Source organism: Mustela lutreola, chromosome 2 (assembly GCF_030435805.1).
Source record: "Mustela lutreola isolate mMusLut2 chromosome 2, mMusLut2.pri, whole genome shotgun sequence".
NCBI lineage: Eukaryota > Metazoa > Chordata > Mammalia > Carnivora > Mustelidae > Mustela > Mustela lutreola.
The window spans coordinates 57,510,285-57,534,997 of NC_081291.1; the positions used below are offsets into that span (position 1 = coordinate 57,510,285).

The 24,713-nt window shown below is 52.7% G+C and overlaps 1 protein-coding gene across 8 annotated transcripts in view; it reads left to right on the top strand.

The window, feature by feature from the left end:
• IQSEC1 (IQ motif and Sec7 domain ArfGEF 1) overlaps positions 1–19,479 on the top strand; it is a 372,144-nt gene extending 352,665 nt beyond the window's left edge. For 5 of the 8 annotated variants that reach the window (XM_059161871.1, XM_059161872.1, XM_059161875.1 and 2 more), the window contains 8 exons: positions 881–1,020; positions 1,498–1,527; positions 3,090–3,215; positions 4,438–4,537; positions 7,152–7,313; positions 8,070–8,246; positions 13,636–13,685; positions 14,987–15,964. In XM_059161871.1, coding sequence (XP_059017854.1) covers positions 881–1,020; positions 1,498–1,527; positions 3,090–3,215; positions 4,438–4,537; positions 7,152–7,313; positions 8,070–8,246; positions 13,636–13,685; positions 14,987–15,547 — 1,346 coding nt within the window. In that variant the 3' untranslated portion in view covers positions 15,548–15,964. Of the gene's footprint in view, positions 1–880; positions 1,021–1,497; positions 1,528–3,089; positions 3,216–4,437; positions 4,538–7,151; positions 7,314–8,069; positions 8,247–13,635; positions 13,686–14,986; positions 15,965–17,188 lie in introns of those variants that run through there. The other 3 variants (XM_059161876.1, XM_059161879.1, XM_059161878.1) reach the window with 2 other exon arrangements.
• Positions 19,480–24,713: the final 5,234 nt, after the last annotated feature.

The window sequence follows — 24,713 nt, forward strand, 5'->3', positions numbered from 1 at the left end:
ATGGGTGAATTCCAGTCTTCCACTATTTGGAAACCATGCTCCAATGAGTCACCTTGTCTGTGGAGCCTGTCCCACGGGATAAATTCCCCCAAATGCAATCAGTGGCCCGGAGGGTTTTGAGTTTATAACTGTGATAGCCAGTGGCAAGTGGTCCAGGGCAGGGGCCCCGTCCCACCGGCAGTGTGTGAGGCCCCTTCCCACAGCTTCACCAACAGTGTCAGATACCAAACCCCAGGATTTTTGCCAGCCTGCAGTCTGAGGACTGGTGTGGTTTTGGGTTTCTCTCCTGAGTGGGGCTGTTCTCCTCACAGCAGTTGTTAAAGGTTTAGCAGAAAAGGGTATGTGCCTGTTGTCGGAACAACTCAGGTTCAAGGCCAGGCCTCCAGCTTCTGTGCCATGTGACGTGGGATGACAGCTAGCAGCAGGTGCACGGAATTCACACTTTCTGGGAAACACCTGGGCTGCTCTGGCCTCCTCACAAGATCTCTGGGAAGCCACCAGTGCTCTCGGTGACCTACCTGAAACAGGACCCCCAGCTTAGGGACTCGGTCACGTGGCCTGTCGGGAACTTGGGAACCAAGCAGGAACTTGAGCCCAGGCCTGTTACCAAGCTGATATTCATAAAGCCTTGGAGCCTGACTGTACTGGCTTGGTCCTGGTGGAAGGATTCTGAGACACTTTGTAAAGGACTGAAGATGTTCAGAGACTGTGGGTCCAGAGAGCCTTTAGTTCTGCTGAGGACTAGGGAAAGGGATCACTCTTCTGATTGGGTTTAGAAACTGGTAAATGAGGGGTGAGCCTGGGGGCCCGAAGCAGAGGGGTGCCCCCGCCACCTAGGCCCCGGCCCTCACTGACACCTGGCGGCTGCTCTCCCATCCAGGTGTGGACGATGGTGAGGACATTCCCCGGGAGATGCTGATCGGGATCTACGAGCGCATTCGCAAGCGGGAGCTGAAGACCAATGAGGACCATGTGTCCCAGGTGCAGAAGGTGGAGAAGCTCATCGTGGGGAAGAAGCCGGTATGTGGTGACCCAGTGTCCCTGGCTCCCCCACTCCCACCCACCCCCACTTCATGTGACCCCAGGCCCACCTCACTGGCTGCAGCTTTGGACAGCAGCCCTGATGCCATTTGGAACCCAGCGCCTTAGGGGGAATTACTGCATGTGTAGTGTGGCTCCTGCTAATTGGGAGTAACAGCCATTGGTTCTGGGTTCTGTTTAAAAAAGAGCCTGTGGCTCTTAAGAAACCAATAGCCAGAGTCCTGCGGTGGTCCCTTGGTGGCCCAGGAATGCCTTCATTGCTGCCTTGGGGTTCTGGCAGCGAGAAGGTCTCCCCAGCTACTGCGTGGGACATGTCTGGACAGAGGACAGAGGATGTGGGAGCCACAGGAGGGGTGCTGACCTACTTGGATGTAGTCCTGTTAGCTCTCTCTGGGCCCAGGTGCATTTCTTCAATCACTATTGTCTTTTTTTCTTTGTTTCATGTTTCCTGCTTAGATTGGATCCCTGCATCATGGGCTTGGCTGTGTGAGTATCCTTTTGCTTTTACATTCTGGCTGATAGCCCGCCGTGGGGTTGGGCCCCGTGTCCTTTGTTCAGATCACTGCGATCTCCTGGCTCCCAGATCCACAATTCTAACTGCTTGAATTAATTTCTGGAGCGATGAGAAATTTAATTTGCATAATGATCCAGCCTCGAATCTTTGCAGGCCCAGAGACTGCGGGCCCAGGGGGAGGGTTGGGCCAGCTGGCCAAAGCACATAGTCTCCGTCCCTCTCCCTCGGGCAGAGCTCTAAAGCCGAGGCTTATCCCCAGACGCAGAGGCACTGTGCCTGAAACAGACGACCCTTCCCACCCCACCCATGCTCTGACCCCTGATACTCCACTGCCATGGCCTGGAGCAAGTGTGCCTGCTCACCCCAGGAGCACCTGGAGACACACCCGCCTGGCAGGCACATGGCACATGCCTTACGTGTCTGTCTCTCCCTCTCAGCAGGCGGCCCTGGGCTGCAGGAGTCAGTATCACAAAACTGTCCGCTCCCCGCTCTTACCAGCTTCTCCCAGAGAGGGTCCACTGGATACTGACCAACCCTCGCCCACCTCTCCAGCCCCACCTCCCACCATCCTCTCCCCTTCACACTTTTGCTCTGAGCAGGGCCGTTCCCTGAGCACACCAGCCTGGGCCATGTGTTCCCTCCCCGTTCGAGGACTGGGGAAAGGGATCCCTATCCTGACTGGGTTTAGAAACCGGTAAACGAGGGGTGAGATGAGCTCGGGCATCGCTGCCCCAGGGCACCTGTTGGTAGAGTGAACCCTCCTTGCCTGCCATGACGATACACAGCACATGCCAGCCCTTTTCTAATTTACTGTCTCTTGCGTGAGCTGGGGGACCCTCAGAGCTGTGACTGGGCCTCCCAGACGGCTTGTCACCACAGCCCTTAGACACCATACACGTTGCCCCTGGCCTTGAGAGTACCCTGGGCTTCAACAGGGTGGGGATGCACATGAACCCATGCTAGGCATTTTCAGAGCAGAGGCCCAGGCCAGGCCCAACAGAGCTCTGGCAGCTGGCTGGGGATTTGGGACAGGGCTTTTCAGGCACCAGAACCATCAGGATTCTCTAGGAGGGGCTCTGTGCCTTCCTAGCTGTGTGGCTGAGGCAAGCTGCCCAACCTCTCTGTGCCTCAATTTCCCCCTCTAGAGTAGATACTCTCTGGAGAGAACTTTACAGAGACCTACGGGCTTATGTCTGTGACAGGCACCTTTTGGGGACTCGGATGGTGAATTTCTCACTGCGGGGTGGAGGGTCCTGCAACATGAACGTGATGCTCTAAGAAGTCTGGGACATGCCTGAAGGAAAGGAAAGGAGGTATCACTAGAAGCAGGGGCACTTTCCACAGCCCTTCAGGAGAGCTCCTGAGGAAGAGCGGGGTAGAATTGCTAGGAGGCCAAACGTGTCTGCTCTGTTATGCGCGGTTGGTGGGAGAGGTCATTTTCAGATGCCAGGCGCACAGGCTGGGTTTCGAATGTGCTGCCCGGGTTCCTGCCGAGGGGCAGGGGGCTGACAGCAAGGCTTCCCTCCCCGCACAGGTGCTCTCTCTGCCCCATCGGAGGCTGGTCTGCTACTGCCGGCTCTTTGAGGTTCCAGACCCAAATAAGCCTCAGAAACTCGGACTGCACCAGCGAGAAATCTTCCTGTTTAACGACCTCCTGGTGGTATGTGGTTCCCCACAGCAGGCCGTGGCTGGGAGCATGACTCAGGGCACCCTTGACCTGCAGCTGTGGTCTCCATGTGGCCACGTCTCTGAAAGAGGCACATGTGGGGGTGGGGTGTGGGTCACAGGGATGGAGTTAGCCCCATGGTCTTTGGGTTCACAGAGGCAGAGTCTAACTCATGGCGCTGCCAATGAACACAGGGCTTTGCTGGCTTCTGAAAAAGCCCAGAGGAGCCTCTGGGCCTTCAGCCTCAACTATTCCCAGAGGCTCAAACTGTGTCCGCAGGACTCCTTGTCGGGCTGTCTCTCCGCTGTGCAGGCTTCCTCCTCAGGCAGCCTCTGTCCAAGAAGGGAGTGTCAGCCTTGGCAGCTGCAGGCTACATCCTGCCCCACCCCTTGGGCCTCCCTGGCATCCCTGGCCACCAGTGGGATTCTCTTCGTAAGAGTCCAAGCCAAGGTCTCATTGCTTCCCAGGCCCATGTCCTAGCCACTCCTGGGCTCCAGGCAGGAGCAGTGCTGCCTCACTGGCTAAGCCTGGGTCACTGCCCAGCTGCAGGACCACTGGACTAAAAGTAGCAGAGAGGGGATTCCCCAAAGGGAAACTGAGGCACTCCTGCCTGGAAAAAAGGTGGCATGGGTGCTAGCCACTGGGGATAAAGATGCCCCTGCAGGTAGCAGGGCGAACCTATCCTTTGGGTCTCTGTCTCTCCCATGCCTCAGGTTTCTCGCTAGAGGCCCTTGCCCCATATCCCTACCTGCCTGAGACCCAGCTGGTCCTCTCTGATTACCGAGGTTAGAACACAGATCTGTGGGTTTCTGATGCTTTGTTAAGAGTCCCTGACCTCAAGCAAGTTCCTTCAGACTTCTGAGCCTCCGTTTTCTCCCCCAAAACTAATCTTGCATACAGAGCACTCAGGAGGGGTCCTGGGCCTAAGCATCTGGCCTGGCACCTTTAGGGTCCTGGGGGATGCTGTGCCTGTCACCTCTGTGCTAGCCTGACGGGCATCATTCCTAGCCAGCATGACACCTGGTACTTGTAGCAACAGCAGCCAGCACTCGTGTCAGGATATGTATGAGTGCGCAGCCCTTTCCTGCCCCAGGGGCTGCCCTGACCTCTGAATCACTGAAAGCATTCTGACATTAGGCCCACTTCGAATCCCAAGCTCCCAGAGCTGCACCTGGGCAGGTGATGGGACTTAGCCTCTGTCTCCGGCTATCCGCAGGTTACCAAGATCTTCCAGAAAAAGAAGAATTCCGTGACCTACAGCTTCCGACAGTCCTTCTCCCTGTACGGCATGCAGGTCTTGCTCTTCGAGAACCAGTGTAAGTGTGTGTGGGGAGGGGAGGCCTGCCATGGCCAGGCCACGAGCATGTGGCCTAGAGTGCTCGTCCACACGTGGCCACAGCACCATGGGGTGGGAGATGGCATCACAGCTCTCAGTCTGTCATTAGGAAACACAGTGCTCCCCAGTGATCTCCCCTTCTGCCTGGTTCCCCAAGGACAGAACCCCAGGGTAGCTCTCCTGCGCATGCTCTTAGGCCTGTGTCACCTGCGGAGAGCATCATATAGGCCAGGAGGCTGATAAGCAACAGTAACGGGAAAGAATTTAGTGACATCATACACGGTGGTTATCACATTTACTTTTCCTATTCTTTCTGCTTACGGCTGGTGAGATTTCTTAATTTAGAGCAGAGTGCATTTACATCAATAAAATGTTGCAGGGGAAAACCTCAAGTTAAACGGCATAGGTGATATGCCAATGTAAGTGAACAAATAGATTGAGGTCATGCCTGAGAGGAGGTAGAGGAGAAGATCTCAGCCCCGGCCAGAGAGCCTGGAGCCAGCACTGCTCTTGCTCTTAGCAGCTCTGTGGCCTGGCTCCCGTAACATCTCTGGGCTCCACTCCCTTTGTCTATAAAATGGGCTGATAGCTCATAGATTTAGCTGAGTGCATGCACATGAAGTACTTAGAACAGCCCCTGAAACAGGATTTATGCTTAGCTGCTGTTGAAAATTCTCTGGGTGTGAGTGGTCTGTGGGGCCTAGGGAGTCTGGCGGGGAACTGCCACTCCCGACTTCTTCTTTTGATCTCATCCTTCTCCAGTACTCAAGCCCTGCCCTCTTCCTCTCCCTCTTCATTCCGTCCTTGTTGGAGGTCCCTGAACTTCAGGCTGAGCCAGGCCTCCTGAGATGAGGGGTAGGGGCTGGGTCCTGCTGCCTGCACCTGTGGAATGTCGTGGTGTCTCCAGCATCAGGGAAGCCCTCATCCTCTCGGACAGGTCACCAAGCTACCATCTATCTGATCAGCTGTCCATCTGCAGGTTGAGAAAGTTCCAGGGACTTGTGGCTGGGCCATCCCAAACCCTGGGGCCTGAAGGCTTGCATCTGGGCTCTTTACCCCTTCTCTGTCCTAAATGGAACTGGCACCCACTGTGCCCCCAAGAGCCCAGGATGCTGACCCTACCATCTCCCCACCTCCTGCTCTGCCACATCCTAGGCCAGGAAGCCTGCCTTGCCCCGGTTTCCACCAGGCAGCCCCAGGGAGGATCCCACATCCTCCTGAGGAGCAGGCCCCCGCTTGGAAGGAGTGGCAATGGCCATGATGCTCACAGCAGTGACCCCACCAGACTGAATCCTCAGGCAGAAGCTGCCCCATGATCATTTTTAGATTCCCAGGGCTCAGCCCTCATCCCTGGACACAAGGCACTGGCAGGAGCCCCAGAGCTGACACTGACATTTCTACGGGACATGACTTCATACATACCATGGATCTCAGAGTGGTAGCCATGGGTCAGTCCCAGGTCAGTTATGTTCTATTCCATTTATACATTTATTTTTTATTTTGTTGAGCTGAAATTGAAATCTTCATATGGAACTTGTGGTTACTGCTAACTTCTCTTAAGAACTGGGATTTGGGGGCGCCTGGGTGGCTCAATGGGTTAAGCCTCTGCCTTCAGCTCAGGTCATGATCTCAGGGTCCTGGGATCGAGTCCCGCATTGGGCTCTCTGGTTGGCAGGGAGCCTGCTTCCTCCTCTCTCTCTCTGCCTACCTCTCTGCCTACTTGTGATCTCTCTCTATCAAATAAATAAATAAAGTCTTAAAAAAAAAAAAAAAAAGAACTGGGATTTGGCATTGCTAGGCCCGCATTCCCATGTGGTAGTCTTGGGCTGCATGCCCCTCTCCCCACTCGCTCTGTCGTGCTGAGGTCTCATGTGGTCTGCTTCCTACATTTAGGGAACATGTTTGGATCTCTAGGCGTTTGAGTTTCCAGCGTTGACCGAGGTCTGAGCAAGAGTGGGATTGGTATTTGAGCGAAGAGCCTACAGACACCCACTGAAAAGAGAGGTGCTGCCAGGGGCCAAAGCCACAGGGACCCTGTGAGCTCAGAAGTGGCACCAGGAAGGTCTGAGCAGAAAGATGCTGCCCTTGGCGTAGTGCCTTGAGCATAGAACGCCCATGATACATGCAAGGGAACGAGGGTGTGGAGGCCATTTGGCAGAGAACAGAGCTCAGTGTACCCTGAAAACAGTCTGAGGTGACCAGATAAGACTCCCCACCCAGCACAGGACACTACCTCTCACCCCCTCTGGACTCCAGCCCTGGCCACTTTCTCAAGCTGCAGGCAGTGACCAGGGACCTTGAATTGAAGGGTCCAGCCTCCATGACCTTCAGGCTGAGGAAGAATGGGGGCTCTGGCTTCTGCTTAGATCAGCCAGATCTGACCCTGACTTATAGATGGAACAACAGGGACCTAGGCTGGAAGATGAGGATTTCCTGGCAGTCCCTGTGGTCTGCTCTGCGGATGCCTTTCCTTCCCGGCTAGACATGTCCGCTGAAAGCCTGGCTCTCGGACTTAGTATTTTCTTGACCGGGAGGGAAATTGCAAAGATCACACAGGGACCCATGGGTTCTTCTCCTCTCCTCCTCCTTTGCAGACTACCCCAATGGCATCCGGCTCACATCTGCTGTCCCCGGGGCAGACATCAAAGTGTTAATAAACTTCAACGCGCCCAATCCTCAAGACCGGAAGAAGTTCACTGATGACCTACGGGAGTCCATTGCCGAAGTGCAGGAGATGGAGAAGCACAGGATAGAGTGTAAGTCGTGGGCCCCTTGGAGAGGGACAGCCAGCAGCCCCGGCTTATCTGGGAGGTCTCGCGGTAGACTCTGGGAGGTCTCCCCTGTCCTTCCCACAGCCCTACAACAGAACCGCCCACCTGCCCGAAGCCAGAGGAGGCGGCATGGTGGGCAGGGCAGCAGAGGCCTCCCTGTGAGAGCCGGGGCTTCCGTGGCCAGGCCCATCCTGCTGGTGGGACCGCATGGCATGTCCCTTGAGGGCCCCGGTTCCCCGGTCATCCCAGAAGACCAGCTTTCCCAGCGTGCCAGAGCTGAGCTCTCTGCACTTTGGTGTGGTGATTATTTGTCTTCCACATCAGGGCCCAACTGACCAATGGGGTCAGAGCCAAGCCCATCCCCTGGGTTCCAGCAAAGCTGATTATAATCCTTTTCTTTCCTGGCTCCAGGCCTCAATCCCTAGAGACACATGGCTATCTCCACCTTTGGCCACCCCCTCCCGAGCCAGGCTGGGTTACCCCTTGGTTATCCTCAGACCAGGCTCATCTCCTCGTCTGCCCTCAGGCCTGCAAAGTGACTGTCTTTCCTGCAGACCCCAAGGCCCGTGCCCCTCCAGCCTCCTTTCTAGGGTTTCCTTCCAGCTCCCTTTTGTGAAAGGCAGCATTCGCACCTTCTCTTTCCCAAGACAGCCCTGGGCCCTGACTTCTCCCCAGGGTGCGTTGCCATGCCTGCCCCCAAGGCTGTCCCCTCTCACCAGTCCCTCTCCTCCTCTGTTTCAGCGGAGCTTGAGAAGCAAAAGGGCGTCGTGCGGCCCAGTATGTCCCAGTGCTCCAGCCTCAAGAAGGAGTCGGGCAACGGGACACTGAGCCGGGCCTGCCTGGACGACAGCTACGCGAGCGGGGAGGGCCTCAAACGCAGTGCCCTCAGCAGCTCCCTGAGGGACCTCTCCGAAGCGGGTAAGAGCCGGGCCTGGCCCCCCTTCCTAGCCCAGCGCACGCAGGACTCAGACCGGGACGCTGGGGCAAGTGTCGTGTGCCAGCAAGGGCCTGCGGTAGCGGCCAGTGGCGGCGGCAGGGTTCCAACTGAGCACTGCCCTGTGAACGTCCCCAAACTGTAGCAACACCTGACCACGCAGAGCCGGATTCCCCCAGAAACAGGACCCACTGGTTAAGGCAGAACAGCCAGGAGGTTACCCTCATTCTCCCTTTCTCCTTCTAGGGGTTTCATTTATCCTTTTATTTATTTTCCGGAAACTGCTCTCACACAGAGTGAGCCAGGCCCCGCTGATGGATGTGTCCCTTGTCCTCTGTGCTGCTGCGTCCCTGTGTTTTATGCTGATGAATGAAATGGAGTGAAGCCCTCTAAACTGTGTCTGGAGCCCCCCTCCCGCTGTCCCTGGTCTTGCTTCCCTCACACAGGTCTCCCTTTCTGGGGAACCCAGGCCCCCCCACACCCAGCCCCGAGGTGGTGGCCACGGCTGCCCCTGGGACATCAGGGGAGAGCCCTGGCAGACTGTGGTTTTTGTTGTTGTTTCTTTGTTTCTGTGTGTGTTTATTTGCTGCCAGCCTCTTAACACCCAAGCCAGCAGCATCACTAAGCCTCCCAGATTTCCCAGGGTGGAGGGTGTGCCTAGAGAGCCTCAGGGAGCTTTGCTGGCAGCCCTCGCCCAGCCAGGTCCTCTGAGCTGAGGCCAGCCGCCTGTGAGTGTTGCTCCAGCCCTGCCTGGCCTGCATCGCTATCAGAGGAGCTGTGGGTGACAGGCCTCCCTCGCCAACCCCGTGTTCCCCGGTCTCCCCTGTCCCATCTAGCCAGGCAGCTTATCCTGGGAGCCTGATTATAGGCCCTGGCTCATTGGAAGAGACCCTGTCAGGCCAAAATCGGCCACCTCCCATCCCAAGGGCTCACCCAGCCCACCCTGCCTTGGGCACTACCTGGTGGCCAGCTCTGGGCCCTGTGACAAGAGCCCGCCTGGGACCCCATCCCAACCCTGTCCCACCAGCAGTCCTGCCCTCCTGCGGCTTAGCCATTGCCCAGAAATTTGGGTTGGTTTTTTTTTTCCTTTCTTTTTCTTCTTCCTCTTTTTTTTTTTTAAGTTGGACTTTTTTCCTTTGCTTTTTTTTTTTTTTGTCTTGTCATATTTTTTTTCCCATGGTAAAAATCAGAAATCCATTGCCAGCATGAGGGTTAACCCAGAGTTTCTCAACCCCAGCACCCTTGACATTTGGTGCTGTGGGGGGCCGTCCTGCACTCTGCAGGATGTTTAGCAGTGGCTTTGGCCTCTACCTACGGGAGTCCAGGCCTACCTCCCCCCAGTCATAACAGTCAGTAATGCCTCTAGAAATTTCCAGGTGTCCTCTGGGGAGAGGGGGGCAAAAATCACCCCTTGTTGGCAAAACTGCCCCTGGTTGAGAACCGCTGGTTTTCCCTATGGCTTGTTAAACCCAGCTCAACAATACCGGACTCCTCTGGGCCTCTGCAGGCTGGGGGCTGGAGCCTCTGTTTGAGTTTGTGCAGTAGGTAAGCTCTGGCCTCTCTTGATACCTAATGCAGTGCCTGGAGGGCTGAGGGGCCATGTGCAGCCCCTCAAGTGACTGTGACTCTGTTGAAACTGAGGCTCTCGCCATGGCCAGAGTGGCTTTCACAGCCAGCCACGTCTCTTCCAGCTCCTGGGAATCAAGGAGAGCTGCGTGCCCAGGCCCCTGGCCATAGGACAGACAGAGCTCTGAGGTTCGGCTACTTTCTGTTTATTGTTCCTGTTGCCACTGTCACTGAGGCATTCTGAACTAAGAAAACCTCTAGGGATAGAGTCTTCCCCTGAGATAATGAAAAAAGTCCCCAGGGAAGAAAGCCTCCACTACCCAGGAAGCCGGGAAGGCAAGGCACAGGTCCCGGAGGGCTGGCGGCTGCCATGGCCCCAGACTAGGAATGGGCCACTTGGGATCTCATGAGGGAGGCTGGCCAGGGTCGGCAGCCATCCCAGAAGATGCTGGGCTCTGCGGCTGGAGACAAGGAATTCCATGCCCTGGACTGGGACTGGGTCGGGGTGCCGCTGTCCAGAGGCAGCATTACTCCACCCACCGCAGCCCTCAGCAAGATGAGCTCGTGGAGAAGAGGCGAGGTGTCAGGGGCACCGCCTCCCCTCAGGCAAGCTAGCACTCCGCAGTTGGCGTGGCACCACTCCTGAGAGTAGCTGTGATCACACATCATTCCAGGAGACGACACACCTCAGATGGAGACCTTGGAGACCCAAGAGGCCGTTATAGCTTGACCCTCCAGGAGACCTCCAGGAGCCCTTGACATTCTGAGAGTAGAGGGAGGGGCATGAGCTGGGAGGCCCCTACCCGACACCCTCCACAGGGTCTTCCTTTGCCTGGGACCCCGTGCTCATTTCAGAGTCCTGCCAGCCTAAAATCAAGGACCTACGAGGACCAGGGGCACAGGTGTGACTGAGCCTTAGCCCCTGGCCCAGATCAGTCAAGTCATGGTTGACACTCCCCGGCAAGTGCCCCACATCCTCCTGCCCCTTCCCAGTCAAGCTACTCAACACCAGTCTCCAGGAAGAGGCTGTCTCCCAGAGGACATAGGACCCACTTGCCCTTGTCATTGCTCCTGGGCTTAGCTGGAGACCTTCCATGTTCTGTACCAAGGCAGCCCTCCGAGGGGAGAGCTGGTGGCTCCTGGCGGCCAGTGTCCAAAGCAGCACCGGCTCAGCCTCCAGCATCGTTAAGGGCCACGGGGTGAGACCCTGGGTTGAGAGCCCTTGCTGTACCCTGTGCTGACACTAAGAAGTAGGGGAAGGATGTGGAGAGCCATGCTGGGGGCACCTTCTGGATATGGTTCCTAATCCTGGCCCTGATTGACCTGGCAGGGCCTGATCTGGCTCTAGGAGAGACACCAGGTGGGGTGGGGCGGGGCTCACCTCTAAGATCCCAAGAGAGAGGGAGGGTACCTGGAGTTTGGAGTGCAGGTGAGGGATAGTGTGGATGCAGGGGCGAGAGCCACTGTCCTGGCATACAGTGCCTCCATGAGTACATAGGGTGTTCTGTGTGCACTCCCCCAGACCCGGGTCTACAGTGAGTCTGTGGGGTGTGCCTATAAGTAAGGGGCTCTGGGACTGGACTGCCGAGAGCTCTGTAAGGATACCCCACATCTCGTGCTGATTCAGAAGTTGAAAAGGTGAATTCTAAGAAACTTAACATCACACAAAGACATCCAAGATAAAACCGTCGTGAAGCCTGGCCCACCGGGGGCAGGAGAAGGAAGAAGAGGAGGGTTTTGTCCTTCTTCAGACCAGATACCATATGGAGCCCTCAAACCTAGCTCCAGGCCCAGCTTGAGTCCCAGTGGGAGAAGCAGGCCAACTGGAAGACATTGCTGGGCACCGGCAGGGGGGTCGGGGGTGGGCTGGCCTTCCTCTGTCCCCGGTTTTCAGTCAGGGGAGCCCTCTAGGCTTAGAGGGGCCAGAGAGCTGACTTTAAAATCCCAAAGACAGCAGAGACCTGACTCGGCATTTCTGCGTGGGGCCACGGTACCCTGAGTGTCTGATGCTCGTGTCCGGCCCACTCAGAAGCAGGGGCACGCTCATTTCACAGATGCAGAAACCAAGGTAAAAAATCAAAGGAGCGCCAGGTGGAATCACCTCCAGCCAAAGGGCTTCCTCCTGGTCCATGTCTCTGGACTGCCGTTTTGAGACAAAAAGCAGGAAGGGAAAAAGGTCAGCCCATCTTCTCACACCAGCCAGAAGATGAGGATACGTGACCTTCATCTTTTTTCCAGCTAGGAACAAGGGCCAGGTCCTGTTTGGTTCTCTCCGGTCCTCAGAAACCGGTAGAAAACCCTCTTGCCCTAATCTTCTATGTGGCCCTGTCCTGAGCGAGTTCTGAGGCTCGCAGAGTCCAGCAATCTCCCAGCGGGTACTCAGGTTTGGGGGTTGGCAGGCAAAGCAAAGGGACCAGATGTGCCCCGAGTCTGCTGTTGTGTGCCCAGGATCAAGGTTGTATCCCAGGCACGGTCCAGTACACTTGGAAGCCATGGACCCACAGACGCATTCTCTCCACCCAGCACATGGTTAGGGTGTGGGCCACAGAGAGGCAGGTAGCAATCTTTCCATCTTCCAGGCTCCTAGGCTCAGCCTGGGTTCAGCTTAGAAGGCAAGCATGGCCAAGCATCCCAGCCCCAGAGGTGGACAGGCAGACCTGAGTGTGAATCCTGCTCTCGGGAATTGGGCCAACCAGAGCATCCGTCTCCTCCTTGGCATGGATGCCTGACCTGCATGGTCCTGGGGCTTGACCAAGAACAAATATGCTTGGCTAATGGCCAGGTCTGCACAGATGGAAGCCTACAGAATGTCAAGTGGGAGGCCCTTCTCTGTTCCTTCCTGAGAGCCCGTTGGAGACCAGACCCCAAAGCTTGAGCACCCAACCGTTCCTGCCAACCTCAGCGTCCTGCAGAAATCCATGGAGACGGTCTCCGGAGGGACTGGGGAGGCCAGGGTGAGCCCTGGGCCTCCAGAACCAAGAAGGAGACCCAGCCTTCCTTGGACACAGCCAATGTGTATCGAGTACCTGCTATGCGCCCTGTGCCGGGGATATTTCAAGCCGTTGGTAGGGAGCACTCACAGCTGAGGGAATGCTTTGTAGTATTCTGGGGTTGGAGGGGGGTGGCTCACAGACAGGAAGCACAACCCTGGGCCCTCCCAGCAGCCTTGCCCCTGTCTCCTGCCCCTGGCCAGGGCACTGCACAAACCAAACAACAGACTCCAGAGGTACGGGCACCTTTGAGCTTCCCAGGAGGAAAAGACAGGATGCCAAGCATAGTTTCCTCCTAACCATCAAGCCCACCCTGCCTGTGAGGTGGGGTGATGTATATGTATGTACGAATATGCATATACATGCGTGTATGAAATCCACGCCAAGTCACGGCTATGTAGGACCACATTTTGTTTGCTTTGAGCCATCATAGGAACTGCCCCTGTCCAGTCGTCCCCTCCTGGCAGGCGGCTAGGGTCCCAGCTGGGCACATGCCTCAGCCCACCTGGAGGCACCCCCTGCCCCCAGCGGACTGCCAGTCTAGCAGAAGGGGCATGGAGTTGGGGCTGGTTGGAAAAACATTTCCTTTTTTCTTTAAACACCCACGCACCCCCCCCCTTTTTTTTTTTTACCTTGTTACTGCCCTGCCACCAGCTTCCCGGCAGAGCCCGTCCTCCAACCCTCACCCTGGCCGGCAATGGTGCTGGCGGCGGCGGCAGTGGCGGTGGCGGTGGCGGTGGCAGCAGCTCAGGGCCAGGCAGGCGGCGGCCCGGCCTCGTGTCCGTGTCTAACCTCTGGTATTGCATGTTCTGGGCAGGGAAGCGAGGGCGTCGCAGCAGTGCGGGATCGCTAGAGAGCAATGTGGAAGTAAGTAGGAAGCGCCTCCGTCCAGCTGGCTGTCGTGTGTTGCCTCCCCAATCCTTGGTTTATATCTGTTGTCTTTTTTTTTTCTGTTTTCGTTTTGTTTTGTTTTGCTCTTCCTTCCCCTACTGCACAGAGGCGCAGACACGCCCGCCCTCACCCCTGCCTGCCTCAGCCCCAGTGCATGCCAGCTTCTCCCGCCTAGAATCGCCCGTGCCTCTCACCGCTTGTTTGGGCTGGACCCGTTGGGGGGTGGTGGTTCTGGATTCCGTGTTTTAGTTCCCGCTTAACCCTGTCCCCAGTGGCTCTGAGCATGGTTAACATCCCAGCTTCCCGGCACCCCCCCCTCAGGGTCCCCGCCTGCCAGCACTGTTCCTTGGGGGGGAGGCACCACCACCAGGCGCCCACGCACCCTCCAGCCACGCTGCCCTGGGGGGAGGTTTGCCGGTCTCTTGACTTCCATGCTCCGCCATCCCCATCGCTTCCTTCCTGGAGTTTCGATTGCTGTGTGTCTGCAGTCAGGGCACCATGGACTTGGCTTAGCTAGCTCGGGGGAGGAGAGCCGTGAGAGCAAGAAAAATTCCGAGTGGATTTCATGAGATTTCATTCATCTTCCAACCATCTCTATATTACTGTTCACATCTTAACCTCAGCTTGCAGACCTTTTTGTTTCCTTCTTTTTCCTTGTTTGGTTTGCAGTAGGTAGCTGCAGTGAAATGCCTAGGCAGCCCCCACCCACCCAGAACAAGGGTCCCCAAGCCCCCTCCTGTCCCTACCACCAGCTTCCCAGAAACCTCGGGGCCCACGCAGGCAGAAAAGTTGGCCCTTGCACCTGTGGAGAAGACCCAGGAGAGTGTAGGATGCAGTTTCAGCAGGAACGGGGTCCTTCATGCACACCAGCCCACCCCACTCCACTCCGCACATGCTGCTCACAGGCACCCCAGGCCAGTTGTTCCGATCCAAAAGTTCAGGCCACCTTCCGTGTCAGGACGGGAGCAGAAGTCACACTTGTGCTGCTGCTGCTGCTTTGACCAGACCGGAGGAGGGTCCCTCGTGCCCTGACCCTCCCCATGTCTCAGTGGAAGGCCGCTTCTGAGTCCCTGCCGGCCCCCCAATAGCAGCATGAGCCGAGGTGAAGCTCACGCAGCCTCACCCAGCCCTGCCCTCGGCAACCAGTGAGTTGAACTAAGACCTAGCAGTCAGTGGGTGGACTTTTTACATTACAAAAAAGAAAAAGAAAAAAAAGTCATTCTGACATAAGTGCTTTAAGATCTTTTAATTTTGATTTCTATGAATTTCCTTTTTAGGGGTCCATCATTAGCAGTCCTCACATGCGCCGGAGACCTACATCAACACGAGAGTGTCCATCTCGCCCACACCAGACTATGCCTAACTCATCCTCCCTCCTGGGCTCCTTATTTGGGAGTAAGAGAGGGAAGCCCCCTCCCCAGGCCCACCCGCCCTCAGCCCCTCCCCAGCCGCCGCCCCACCCACCGGGCCTGCCCCACCCGCCGCACACGGTGGTGGCCAGCCATCACCAGGGGCCTGTTGAGGGCCCGCCGCCAGCCTCGGTGCATGGGCACCACAGCCAGTACTGCCACATGCAGCAGAACCCGCCTCCCTACCACCACCACCACCATTACCACCCCCCCCAGCACATCCAGCATGCACACCAGTACCACCACGGCCCCCACGGGGGGCACCCACCCTATGGGGCCCATGTGCACAGCCACCCACCGCTGCCCTCGGCCCATGCCGGCCACCCGGGCCATCCGGGCCATGCAGTGCACCACCACGGGCAGCCGCCCGCCCCGCCGCCCCCTACTAGCAGCAAGGCCAAACCCAGCGGCATCAGCACAATTGTGTAGACAGCCTGGGATGGGGTCCCAGACTCCGCGGAACAAGTGCACACCACACAGCCACGCCCAGGGGCGGTCCGCCTCAGACCAGGGCCCTTCTCTTTCCACCTCCTCTCCCCAACACCCCCCCGCTCCCCGTGGCCTGGATGGAGCCCCCTGAGCCCACGGGGCTTGCGCTGTAGGGAACAGAGCTCCCGATCGCACTTAGCGTGGGCGTCCCAGGTTCCATCCACTTCGACCCCAGGGGTGGGCCTCGGCCACCATCAGCCTTGAAACCGGGGCCACCGGCCACATAGATGTCGAAATGCCCCCCCACTCCAAAGCAGCACTCAGCTCTGCTCCCTAATTGTACACACATATGAAAACCCAGCCTAGGAAAAGAAGAAACGAGACACAAAAACCAGAGACAGAACAAAACAAAACAAACCCAAACTTGCTGCATTTATTGCTCTTTTATTGACAATGGGCAAAAAATTAAGTAGACCTGATATGGTTGATGAAAATAACGTAAGTAAACTTTATATAATATAAATATATAAATATATAAATATATATATATATATACTGTATAGGTAGTATTTGTGTGTGAAAGGAAACGTCTCAGTCCACAAAATTAGCAATATAGACTTTATGAGGAGCTCCACTTACCTGATAGGAAGACAGTACCTTACATGAATGTGTGAGAGAGAGTAAACCAAAAACGTAAATGCTAGGAACAAATTCAGATACTTCCATATTTTCATAAAAAGAAGAGAAGTCCCTCCAGGACTGGCTAAAATCTTTACGCAATCATTACTAACTGTGCCAAGTAACATAGCATCTAACTGTTTAAAAAGTCCAATATTGCTTTGTATAAATCCTTATTTTATTAACAGAAAACTATCCTAAGTACTCAGTATTATAACTGCTCTGTTATTTCAGGTAAGCAAATAGATAAAAATACAGTAAATCTACAGTAGCAACTCGGGACAACTAGTTAGGAACTGGTTGTTCGAGGATATTGGTGACACAGATTCTTAGACACTTTAATGGCTGCGATAACTGTGAATTCCCATGATCCATATTTCTTTTGTATGCATATGATTTAATGCACACTCATTCAGAGCCCTCCGAGGGGGGCACCCATCCACGGCAGAAGTGTTCATCTCCAACATGAAAACGGCCAGCTCCCATCCTCGTCTCCCCAACACCATAACTTACTCATCCTGTCTCCAAACCGCAACAGGCACCAGCCCCCGAGCGAGTTTCTGCCAGGAACCGCTCAGAGTGAGCCCGAAGGCTGATTCTAGCATGTAGCAACCCAGGGCGGTGTGTGTGTTTCCCATTTTGTTTTCTGAGTGGTAGCCGTGATCATCGTGATTTCATGTGGCCGTGTGCTAGCACAACCCCTCCCCCCCACCGTGTCATCACCGTGGCCCCCCACCCTGACCCCGGCTGACAAGTGCCGGCCCGCGCCAGCGACGCCCTCCCCCGTGCTGCCTTCTCATGGTCCAGTTAGCTGCCAGGGCATCACATGACTCTCAGCTGTGCTCTTGTCGCTTCCGTGTTGTGGTGACACCATCTGCTCCTTCGGGGCCGGGCGCCACACGCGTCCGGGCGCCACACGCGTCCGGTTATGTGACTGAGTCACCCACGGGCCGTACTTTGTAGTTTCAGCCTTTCGAGCCACTGCAGCCGCCAGTGCTGTGCTCCTAAGCCGTGGGACCCGAGGACTGCCCCACGGCCCCTGCCCCGGTGGAGAGCCCTTTCAGAAAGGGCGAAGCTAGTGCGGGACTCTGCGGGCCCCGGGCTCCACGCTCCGCGCTCCGTGGATGGCGTGGCGTGGCGTGGCGTGGCGTGGCCAGACGGCAGGACGACCAAGGGGAGCTCAGCCGGCGGGCCGACCGGGGCGGGGCGGTGGGGGATGCAGGGTCCTGCCCATTTCCCTCCCCACCCACCCCTTTGTCATATCATCGGGGTCACCATACCAGCAAATCTGCAAACCGAGCACTTTGTTAATCTCCACAGAGAGCAAATACAGCAATCTAGAGTTTAGCCTTTTTTTTTTTTTTTTTTTTTTTTTTTGGAAGTGTGACTTTAACCTGCCCACCTTTATCTTCCCATCAGTGTCATGTTTCTCTCCCAGGCCTCTGCCTGGAAGGAGAGAAATCAACAGCACGGGTGTGTCTGATTTGGTCCAGGCCAGGCTGGTGGGAGGCTCCCCGCTCCCACTTGCCCCTAAATTCTTAGGTTTTCCTGCAGAGTCAGGCTCCCCGAGGCATTCTCTGTCTTGCAGTTTAAAGGATGTTGTTCTGACCAGGAAAAGTCAAATTGTACTGCATGCCACCCGGCGTCAGTCCCGCGAGGCCACACTCTATGTATTGTGTATTTGCAAACTATATCAGTGTTACTGTTGACAAATAGTTGAAGTAAAGTGGTAACATATGAAATATGTTGGCTTTTCTTCACCCTCTGTACCAATAGTAAAGTCTAACTGTAAACTCGAGGTTGTTCCAGAAAAGATACAGGCTATTTGGCACCAGATTACCCTTTCCGAAGGGATGACCATGAATGAAAAACAAGAGAGGGCAAAGCCAATGGCGGGGGAGGTGGGGGTGAGGGTGGTGTGCTCTGTCCGTCGCTGTCCTTCGTGCTCCGCTGGCCATTCAGAACCCTCGCCTCCAAAGCTGCCATCCATGTGTCCTGAAGCTATGTTGGGCATCCCAGGGCCTGATCTAGCAAAAGGGCACTTCTGGAATGAATTCCATTTCTCCCCGTGTTTCCAACTGGACACAGTGTGTTGGGCTCAAGTCAGTGGGTTTCCTCACTGTGTTATATTTACAAACTTATCGTGGGAGATGCTTCCAGAAGGTACATTGTTCTATTAAGGAGGCTGGAACCACGCTGCCAAGTCTCATTTGGGCAGCGAAAGCCTCTGGCAAATTGCTGCCCCCCCCCCAACCTGCCCCCACCATCCCCAGTGTTGCTTTCATGGGACAGTTCCTTCTAGACATGGCCCTCCACAGAGTCGCAGGTGTGGGGGCCTGTCATCCACCCCACCCCCACCCCTGGGATAGGCTGCAGGATGTGTGTGTCATCCCTCACCACTGTCAGGACACACTTGTGACATTTTTCTCAAGTTGCACAAATCGTTGCAATTGAACAGACCTTTGGGCAGGAGCAGGAGACCCTAGCAGAAGTGGCTGAAGATCTTTTCTGGGACAACAAGTCATGTCTTTGTATTTTTTTTAAGTTTATGAATGAATTGTACAACAATGTAAAAATAAAGTTCATCCTAATATGTGCACATCTCGCTTAAAAATGTCTTCAGTCATCCAGTGTTGAGCGATTTTTTCCATCCCCACGCTGCATGCAGCAGAAGCCTCTTTTTCTCTAAAACGAGCTGAAAAGAGACAGCAGATACTTAAACATGACCCTAGGTGTTGACTCAGCATTCCATATGAAGCTGTGTCTCTACAGGTAAGCATGCATCTTACAGTTTTCGTTGTAAAATACCATCACCCTTTCTGCCCGCGAAAGGAGTAATTCTGTAAAGTGTCTTCAATCACAACAATAATCAAGGAAACAAATCCAGTGTGAAGTGGGGGTGGCGAAAAGGGACAGGCGGGAGGAGCTGTGTACCCCTTACCTGGCGGGCGCACCCATTAGCCTACCTGCGGCCACATCAAGGTCCCATGCAGGACCCGTCTCCTCCTGGGAACTGTTGTTCACCTTCTAGTTGTTTTAAACGCTTAGCATCAGGTCTCGAACGCGGACCGCTCAGAGACTTCGAGAGACAGACACACCGCTCCCACGAGGCCCAGCGCCTGCTGTGTAACTTTGGGCAGGAAAGGATTGCTTTTGTTTCTATATGCATTCTGTTTGTGAGTAGTAGCAGACTCTATTGATGTAAAACCATAGCTGTGATCATGTGGAGAAATCGAATAAATCCTTTAAAATTCTCGGGTTTTTACTTTTTCTGAAAAGTCTAGCTGTTTTTCTGTCGAGCAGACACAGCTCTCCAGCTGAGCCCTCGGCCCTGTCCTTGTCAAGACTGCCGGCGGCAGTAGCTTTCTGGAAGACCCGGGACTGACTTAAATCAAGGGTGCAAGATAAAGGTATGCGTCGCAGCGTAGGCACAGATGGAACTTTCCAAAGGGATTTATAATTTCCAGCCACTTTCCACACATTTGGTAGTTCCATTGAGTTAGAGAGGAGCTGGCTCCTTTGGAGTGTTGAGGTGGACTGGGAATGCCATGGGGGGAGCCCGCCCCCAGATGCTGGGGGAGAGATGATTTTATGAGGTCAAAGCAGCCCGTTTTTCCATGCCATTATGAATGCGATGTGCAAAAACCGGGGAGGTGTATTCTGGCGTGCCTGTGAGAACATGTCGGGCTCGTATGATTTCTCCTTTCCCAGAACCAAAATTCAGCTCCAGAGAATATTGTCTCAAAGTTAATATTTTTGTACCATAAAGTAAAGTAAAACTGGTAGATCTAATTTGTAGAACCCAAACAAGGTTAATTTTAGGGACCAAAATGAACTGGGGCCCACCCCTCCTAGAGAAGTGACTTGGGACCATAAGAGGTTCTCAGATTTCTGTGGCCGGGCACTCCAAGGCTCACAGAAATTCCCAAAAACACTTAGCCAGCTGTAGTTTTGTCTGATGCCACGACTCATGCACGGGGCCACCCTCAGCAGCTGCTTGGTGTAGGTGAGCGGCTAAGATGGGGCTTGGTAGCGATGATTCTCTGGGTTTTGCATTTGTCTCCCCCCCACCAGATTGTGAGCTCCTTGGGGGCAAGGACTGCATCTGACCCACCTCTCTGCATCCAGTGACCGGCACAGGACTGGTCTTGTCAAAATACATGTGAAAATGAACTGGTGGTTGCAAAGGGGTGTGGGAGGCCACAGCAAAACCGATCTTAGCATGTGTAAATCACCACCACCCTCAAAAATGTATGGAAGCCTGTTTGCTCAGCCCTTTGCTACCCTTGACATGAAGAAGTCTAGCTGAGGACATACATGACACGGTCAGACTTCTGCAAGAGTGGTTCATACTGGCCGTTTCCAGCCCCCACACGCTGCACATTTTTAGCCCTCATTTTACTTGACCTCTGGGCAGCTTTCAATTCTGTTCACACATAGTCCTTTTTTTAAATTACTTTTTAAATTAACATATATTATTTGCCCCAGGGGTGCAGGTCTATGAATAATCAATCTTACACAATTCACAGCACTCACCATAGCACATACACTCCCCAATGTCCATCACCCAGCCACCCCATCCCTCCCACCCCAATCCCCCATCAACCCTCAGTTTGTTTCCCAAGATTAAGAGTCTCTTATGGTTTGTCTCCCTCTCTAGTTTCATTTTTCCCTCCCTTCCTCTATGATCCTCTGTCTTATTTCTCAAATTCCTCATATAAGTGAGATCATAAGATAATTGTCTTTCTCTGATTGATTTATTTCACTTAGCATAATATCCTCTAGTTCCATCCACGTCATTGCAAATGGCAAGATCTCATGTTTTTGATGGCTGCATAGTATTCCATTATATATATATATATGTATATATATATATATATGTATATATATACATATAAAGAAGATGTGAGATATATATATACATACATACATATATACATACATACATACATCTTCTTTATATGTGAGATATATATATACATATATATGTATGTATGTATATATATATCTCACATCTTCTTTATCTATTCATCTGTTGGTGGACATATATGCTCTTGCCATAGTTTGGCTATCATGGACATTGTTGCTATAAACATTCGGGTGCACGTGCCCCTTCAGATCACTACATTTGAATTTTTAGGGTAAATACCCAGTGGTGTGATTGCTGGGTCGTGAGGTAGCTCTATTTTCAGCTTTTTTGAGGAACCTCCATGCTGTTTTCCAGAGTGGTTGCACCAGCTTGCATTCCCACCAACAGTGTCGGAGGGTTCCCCTTTCTCCACATCCTCGCCAGCATCTGTCATTTCCTGACTTGTTAATTTTAGCCATTCTGACTGGTGTGAAGTGGTATCTCATTGTCGTTTTGATTTGTATTTCCCTGATGCCTAGTGATGTAGAGCCCTTTTTCATGTGTCTGTTGGCCATCTGGATATCTTCTTTGGAGAAATGTCTGTTCAAATCTTCTGCCCATTTCTTGATTGGATTGTTTGTTCTTTGGGTGTTGAGTTTGAGAAGTTCTTTATAGATTTTGGATACTAACCCTTTATCTGATATGTCATTTGCATATAATCTTCCATTCTGTTTTTTGTCTTTGGGTTTTTTTGACTGCTTCCTTTGCTGTGCAAAAGCTTTTGATCTTGATGAAGTCCCAATAGTTCATTTTTGCCCTTGCTTCCCTTGCTTTTGGTGATGTTTCTAGGAAGAAGTTGCTGCAGGTGTGGTCGAAGAGGTTGCTGCCTGTGTTCTCCTCAAGGATTTTGATGGATTCCTGTCTCATGTTGAGTTCTTTCATCCATTTGAGTCTATTTTTGGATGTGGTGTGAGGAAATGGTCCAGTTTCATTCTTCTGCATGTGGCTGTCCACTTTTCCCAATGAAAATTTGAAGAGACTGTCCTTTTTCTGCCGAATATTCTTTCCTGCTTTGTCGAAGATGAGTTGACCATAGAGTTCAGGGTCCATTTCTGGGTTCTCTACTCTGTTCCATTGATCTAACACATAGTCCTTCTTGAAACCCTTGTTTCTGGGGCACTAACTGGCTCAGTGGGCTAAGCGTCTGCCTTTGGCTTAGGTCATGATCCCAGGGTCTTGGGATCGAGTCCCACATGCAGCTCCTTGCTCAGTGCAGAGTCTGCTTCTCCCTCTCCTTTTCTGCCTCTCCTTCTCCTCCCTCTGCTCCCCCTGCTTTGTGCTCTCTCACTCTTGCTTTCTCTCAAATAAATAAAATCCTAAAAAATAAAATAAGAAGATCCTTATCAAGGTCTTCATGAGGCCTGCGTGATCTGGCAAAACCCTTACTTTTCCCTTGCTTTCCGGCCTTTCAGTTGCCCAGACAAGCTGGTTCCTTCCACTGGGCCTATGCAAGTATTCTCCAAGTATTCTCTCCCTTCCCCCAATGGGGGGGCTGCTTTTCCTCCCATCTTCATTTAGTTAGCTCCTACTTTATCCAACAAGCTTTAGTTCAGCCATTACCCCCTCTAAATGCATCCCTTGTGGTTATATATTCTACAGTGTGATCATTTGGCAACAGCAGACATCCCAGGTTGGGGCAGTGGTGGCTCTTGTACATCTCAACACTCGGGACAAGCAGAACTGCAAGTAATGTTTGTTGGATGAACAGGTGAACTCCTAGGACCAAAGATGTAATTTAGCGCTGAAATACACGATGTAATTTAGTGGCTTAAAATGAGATCAGAGACCTAAAGAAGCAGCATGGGGCCAGGATGCTGGGGAGCAGCCAACCAGTCCTACTGGGATTCCTCACTACTTCCAGGAACAGTGGGGCAGTGGTTGGAGGCTTTTAATCATTGTGTTTTAGCTTTCACCAAATGTGTTCTCACATTTAGAGCATTTGGAAAGAATAGATTCATACAAAGCAGGGAATACCCTCACCTACAATCCCACCACCCAAAAGCAGTTATAACTATTAGGACTACTTGCTTTCCATCTTCTCTTCACACATAGTCTCAGTTGCCTGGTTCAGATCTTCCATGTATGTCCCAAAAGGTTTATAAGTGTTCTTTGGTGCCCATCATGAACAAATAGTTCACAAGCAAAAATATGTAGAAAATGTCAGATTAGACAAAGTTAAACTGGTTTTTTACTACAGGACTTCTCAGAACCTATGAAAGAATGATGTGCACTGTGAATCTCTGAAGGGCAGTCTATGCCATGTTTCCCAAACTTACTGAGCTGTGGCCTCTTGCACTCTACAACTTACAGTTTAGTACAATATTGTATGTGTAAATTTTATTTTTGTTCCCCTTAGTATGAAAAACTCAATGGTTTATAGCATCTGCATAATGGCCCATCATATGGATGTTCCATGATGTACTTGACATACGGAGAGTGTTATTTAGGTAAACAAGGAAGAAGCAGAAGGAAATCCTAGAGCTTCTGAGTAGATTTGGTGATTCTGGTAAGGTTATGAGACCTGGAGAAGTTGGACACCCTTGAATGTAACCTTAGTCCTGAGTTCCTGGGATGAACCTCGACACAATTTTGGCAACTCTGGGTAGCCTTGTATCAGTGAGATGCCACTCATTCGGTGTGTTCAAGTCAGTGCTCACCTCCCAAGGGAACCCATACTACCTCTCAGCACAGAATGGACTATAATAAAGATTTATTGGCCGGCTGATGGCCGCGATGTCATGAAGGCTAATTTTCCCCATTTCTAATGTGCAGCTTTGTGATTATTGAGGCATTTCTAGGGGAATTTTTTCTCCACTTCCTGTTGTTCACAACCATGCTCCACTCTCACCTCCAGTGTGACTACTGCTACTTCTTATCTCCCATGGAGTTAGTAGGAAAGAAATCATTCTAAAATAAAAATGCCTTAGGGTAATCATGGTCACCTCAAGTGGAATTTCTCTCCACATCCTTTAAGAACTGTTCCAGAGAGGGGATAGTCCAAGATGGTGGAGGATTAGAAGACCTTAGTTTCCTCTGGTCCTAGGTATTCAGATGGATAGCTATCAAATCATTCTGAACACCTGAAAACTCAACCGGAGATCTAAGAAAAGAATAGCTACAACTCTACAAATAAAAAAGCAACCGCTTTTGGCAAGAATGATAAGACAGAAAAACTCACCTCTAAAAAGAGAACAAGAGGCAGTACTGACTGCCAGGGACCTAACCAGTATGGACATAAAATGTCGAAACTAGAGTTCAGAATAATGATTTTAAAGATACTTGAAAAAAGCAGAGAAGACAATAGAGAATCCCTTTCTGAAGAAATAAAATAACTGAAATCTAACCAACTTGAAATCAAAAAGGCTATTAATGAGGTACAATAAAAATTGGAGGCTCTTACTGCTAGGATAAATGAGGCAGAAGAAAGAATTAGTGATATAGAAGACCAAATGATGGAGAATAAAGAATCTGAGAAGAAGAGAGATAAATAACTACTGGATCATAAGGGGAGCATTTGAGAAGTGAGCGATATCATAAAATGAAACAATATTAGAATAATTGGGATCCCAGAAGAAGAGA